General features: G+C 43.3%; 1 protein-coding gene across 1 annotated transcript in view; it reads left to right on the forward strand.

Annotated features, from left to right (window-relative positions):
- The first annotated feature begins 613 nt into the window (after positions 1 to 613).
- LOC137639587 (uncharacterized) overlaps positions 614 to 4870 on the forward strand; it is a 9204-nt gene continuing 4947 nt past the window's right edge. Inside the window, exons 1-2 of the mRNA XM_068371849.1 lie at positions 614 to 710; positions 873 to 1901. Coding sequence (XP_068227950.1) covers positions 614 to 710; positions 873 to 1901 — 1126 coding nt within the window. The remainder of the gene's footprint in view (positions 711 to 872; positions 1902 to 4870) is intronic.

Here is a 4870-nt window from a genome sequence, read left to right on the forward strand (position 1 = left end):
GAAAAGTATGGTCGACATGATATATAGAAAGACTACGGGTGCCCGTATTGACTCTAATCTAGTGCTACAATATGAAAGTGACAGTAAGTACTGGCATGCAGTATTGAGGAGGTGTGTAGATGTTTTAAAGCTACTTTGCGAATGCAGGCTAGCCATTCGGGGTAAGGATGAAGTAATTAGATCAGCACACAATGGAAATTATCTTGGGATTCTAGAGCTGCTAGGCATATGCGACAGTTTCTTGGCAGCACATATCAAGAAACATGCAAACAAAGGTAGTGGTCATACTTCCTACTTGTCCCATGTCATTTCTGAGGAAGTCATTGGAATAATGGCAGAAAAGGTTATGTCCTCAATAACAGATGAAGTAAAAACAGCAAAGTACTTCTCAATTTCTGTCGACTCCACACCAGATATTTAACACATGGATCAACTTAGTTTTACAATCCGCTATGTACTGCCTACTACAGGTCCAGTTGAAAGGTTTTTGCAGTTTATTCCCATGCTAAGCCACACTGGCAGAGATATTGCTACAACTGTTCTTGATTTTCTTAAAGAGAAGAACATTTCAGTTCTCGACTGCTGAGGACAGTCCTATGACAATGCCAGCAACATGTCTGGTAAATATCAGGGAACCCAACAGATAATCAAGAACGAGTGCAGTGAAGCTGAGTACATACCATGTAAGGCTCATTCCTTAAACTTGGTGGGTAAGTGTGCCGCAGAAAGCTCTCCTGCTGCAGTGTCATTGTTTGGTCTGATACAAAACTTGTACTCTTCCTTGTCGCATCTACTTATCGTTGGAGGAGACACCGTGAGGTAATAGAGACTAATAATGATAAGAAGTTGAAAGTTGATAAAAAAACTTTCAGACACTCGTTGGTCAGCACGAGCAGATGCTGTAGCTGCTCTCAGTAGAGTACACAAAGAAAACATCATTGTTCTGGAAGAGTTTTTCTCGGATCAGAATCAGCCAGCTGAAACAAGAGCTAAAGCAAGTGGTCTTCTCAAAGGTTTGAAAAAACTTGAAACAGTAATTCTTCTTGAAGTTTGGGATACAGTATTGGAAAGGTTTCAGAGTGCCAGTATTCAACTGCAAAAACCTGGAATCTCCCTCAACACAGCTGTCACACTGCTGGAGTCTCTTTTACAGTTTGTTAAAGACTTGAGATCCCAGTTCGATGATTTTGAAGCAAAAGCTATGGCTAAGTGTGATCCAAGTGACGTGACTGGTAAAGTTGCATACTACGCCGACAGGCAGTCGCAGCGTATTAGAAAGCGCAAGCGTCACCACGATGAACTAGACTCGGTGGAGGATGTTACGCTGACAGGGAGAGACATGTTTAGAGTGACTGCTTTCTTGCCAATCATTGACAAGCTCTATGCTGCCCTAACACAACGCCTTGCAGCTTACAGCGACCTTCGAGAGAAATTTGGGTTTTTATCAGAAATCTCAAACAAAACAAACTCTGAACTTAAAGCAGCTGCTGAAAAGCTTGTGTCTTCATATCCTAATGACTTGGAGGCGGGATTGGAGTCGGAGCTTTTGCAGTTTGCACACCTCATGAAATCCATTCCAAGAGGTTCATCTGAAAGTGCTCCTTCATTAGGTGGTGTAAAAGCTGCACAAAGACAAAGTCCAGAACTAGAAATGTATAAGATAATTCACAGACATGACATGGTTGAAACATTTGCTAATGTTGAAATTGTATTACGACTCTATCTCTGCATGTTTGTCACAAACTGCACTGGGGAGCGATCATTCTCCAAGCTGAAACTACTAAAGAATTATCTAAGAAACACCATGGGGCAGAACTGCTTATCTTCACTCACCCTGTTGAGCATTGAGCATGAAAAATTAAGGGTGCTTGATTTTACTGATGTCATCAAACAGTTTGCAGGTAAGAAGGCTCGAAAAAAATCATTTTTTTAATGAGAAATAGTTGAGTGTACCGTGCAAATTGCATGTAATAAACAAAACCCACTCATTTTGCCATTTTGCCACTCACTTCAGTCAAACGGTATTCTCTTTTGTTTATGGTGTATTATTGAAGTTATTATTTTTCAATGGTGCATCATTATAGTTGGGGATCTCCTTAGTTAATGGTGTATTATTATAGTAATTTTTTTGTTATGCTTCAAAAAAGCAAATGTGTAATGTTCAACTGTGAAATGGTCACTTGGATAATTATCAATAAATTGAATATTGTTTAAAAAGAAAATTTATTTCAACGCTTATCTCTTTAGTTACTGGTATATTATTATAGTTATTTTTTATTGTTGAGCTTCAAAAAATCATATGGGTAATGTTCAACTGTGAAATGGTAATTTGGTTAAATTTCAATAAACTTAATATTGTTTAAAAAGCTAATTTATTTTAACGCTTCGCTCGTACACTGATTTGAGGGCCCGGTAAGGTCACCGGGCCTAGGGCCCCGCACAACCTAAATCCGCCTCTAGACCTTCAGTCACACCGCCTTTCCATTCCACCGAAGAAAAGGAAGGATATAGCAGGGTCTGTCAGAAGGCTTCTAAAATCCAAACGGATCTCAAGACGCCAACAGGAACAAGTTCTCAGCTCTCTACAGTTCGCCTCAGTGACAAACCCAGGGCTTCGCGCACAGCTAAAGGATGCCGCGGGAGTCTGGAGACGATTCGCATCCATCGCTCGAAGAGACCTCAAGAGACAGCTTCCGAACAGACTTCGCTTACTTTTAAAAGCCGTGGTCAGAAGCAAAGGCCCTGAAAAGGTCCATCCCTCTTCAACACCCGCCTCCATCGATCAACATCCACACGGACGCTTCACTGGAGGGTTGGGGAGGTCACTCCCACCAAGAGCAGGTTCAAGGAACATGGTCTCCCCTCTTCAAGATGTTTCACATCAACATCTTGGAGGCCATGGCGGTTCTTCTCACCCTGAAGAAACTCTCTCCGCCTCCCTCGATCCACATCTGTCTGACTCTGGACAACTCGGTGGTAGTCAGATGTCTCAATTGTCAGGGCTCGAGATCGCCCCAGATAAATCAGGTGCTTCTCCCTATCTTTCGTTTGGCAGAAAGGAAGAAATGGCACCTGTCTGCAGTTCACCTACAAGGATTCCGCAACGTGACAGCAGACGCTCTATCAAGGACAAGCCCAATAGAGTCGGAATGGTCTCTAGACGCAAAATCATTCTCCTTCATCTCTCACCAAGTCCCGGAACTTCAGATCGATCTCTTCGCAACGAGCGACAACAATCAACTTCCTCGATATGTGGCCCCGTACGAGGACCCCAAGGCAGAAGCGGTGGATGCCATGTCCCTGGATTGGAACAGATGGTCCAAGATCTACCTGTTCCCTCCACCCAACCTTCTGCTGAAAGTCCTATCCAAACTGAGAACCTTCAAAGGGATAGCGGCCCTAGTGGCTCCCAAGTGGCCCCGGAACAATTGGTATCCCCTGGTCCTGGAGCTGTGGCCCACCCTGATTCCCCTACCGGGCTCAGTCCTCTCTCAACAAGTACAGAAGTTGACTGTCTTCGCTTCATCTCTGAAAGTCAGGGACCTTCATCTCATGATTTTCTCTCCTTAGCCGTAAAGAAAAGGTTTGGGATCTCGAAGAAAAGTTTAGACTTCCTTGAGGAGTATAAGACAGAGTCTACCAGAAGGCAGTACGAATCTTCCAGAAAAAAGTGGGTTTCCTTCGTCAAGGCAAAAAATCCTACGGAGATCACCATTGATTTTTGCATGTCCTTCTTCATTCACCTTCATGGACAAGGCTTAGCGGCCAACACGATTTCCACCTGTAAATCGGCCTTGACTAGACCATTCCTATACGCCTTCCAGATTGATCTGTCCAGTGACATCTTCAATAAACTGTCAAAGGCATGCGCTAGACTACGCCCAGCACCTCTACCAAAACCTATCTCCTGGTCCCTGGACAAGGTGCTCCATTTTGCTTCTAGCCTGGACAACGATTCGTGCCCTCTAAAAGACCTGACTCAAAAAGTTATCTTCCTTTTTGCTCTCGCCTCGGGAGCCTGAGTCAGTGAAATAGTGGCATTATCAAGAGAAGAGGATCATATCCTATTCGCCGAGACAGGAAATCTTACCCTCTTCCCTGATCCGACGTTTCTCGCCAAGCATGAACTACCCACCAAGAGATGGGGCCCTTGGAGAATCTGCCCCTTGAAGGAAGATGTCTCTCTATGCCCAGTGAAGAGTCTTGAGGTCTATCTTCGAAGAACTTCAGACTTCGGTGGAGGACAACTCTTCAAAGGAGAAACATTGGGTAGCGACCTGTCACTGAAACAACTAAGAGTGAAAATCACCTACTTCATTCACAGAGCGGATCCTGACAGTACACCCGCAGGTCACGATCCTAGGAAAGTCGCTTCTTCTCTGAATTTCTTCCAGAGTATGGATTTCGAAAGCCTCAAGAGCTTTACAGGCTGGAAATCATCGCGCGTATTCTTCAAGCACTACGCAAAACAGGTGCACGAAGTGAAGCATTTCGTGGTAGCTGCAGGTAGTGTTATGAAACCTGCTGCTTAAATCTGCATAGAACAGTGAGTTACTTGGGACTCTAACTCTACGGGTGCCTGTGTTGACCCTATCGTGATACATAGTGGTTTAATGGACACTTAGTGTTTCTAATAGACTGTTCTTTACCAAGGTGAAATGTCATAGAAATTTTACATGCGTGCCACATGCTCTAGAGCATGAAGTATTTTTTTAACTTTAAAAGACTGGCGTTCCTCTGGGAACTTGTGTTTCTAAAAAGCAAACTTTTCTTTTCAGACTCAAGATCACCGTCTTTCATTTTCTATGTACATTATTCATTATTACTGTAAATAAATTCTATAATCATTATTGTAATTACTTCTATAATG

The sequence above is a fragment of the Palaemon carinicauda genome, chromosome 4 (genome assembly GCF_036898095.1).
Source record: "Palaemon carinicauda isolate YSFRI2023 chromosome 4, ASM3689809v2, whole genome shotgun sequence".
NCBI classification, from domain to species: Eukaryota; Metazoa; Arthropoda; class Malacostraca; order Decapoda; family Palaemonidae; genus Palaemon; species Palaemon carinicauda.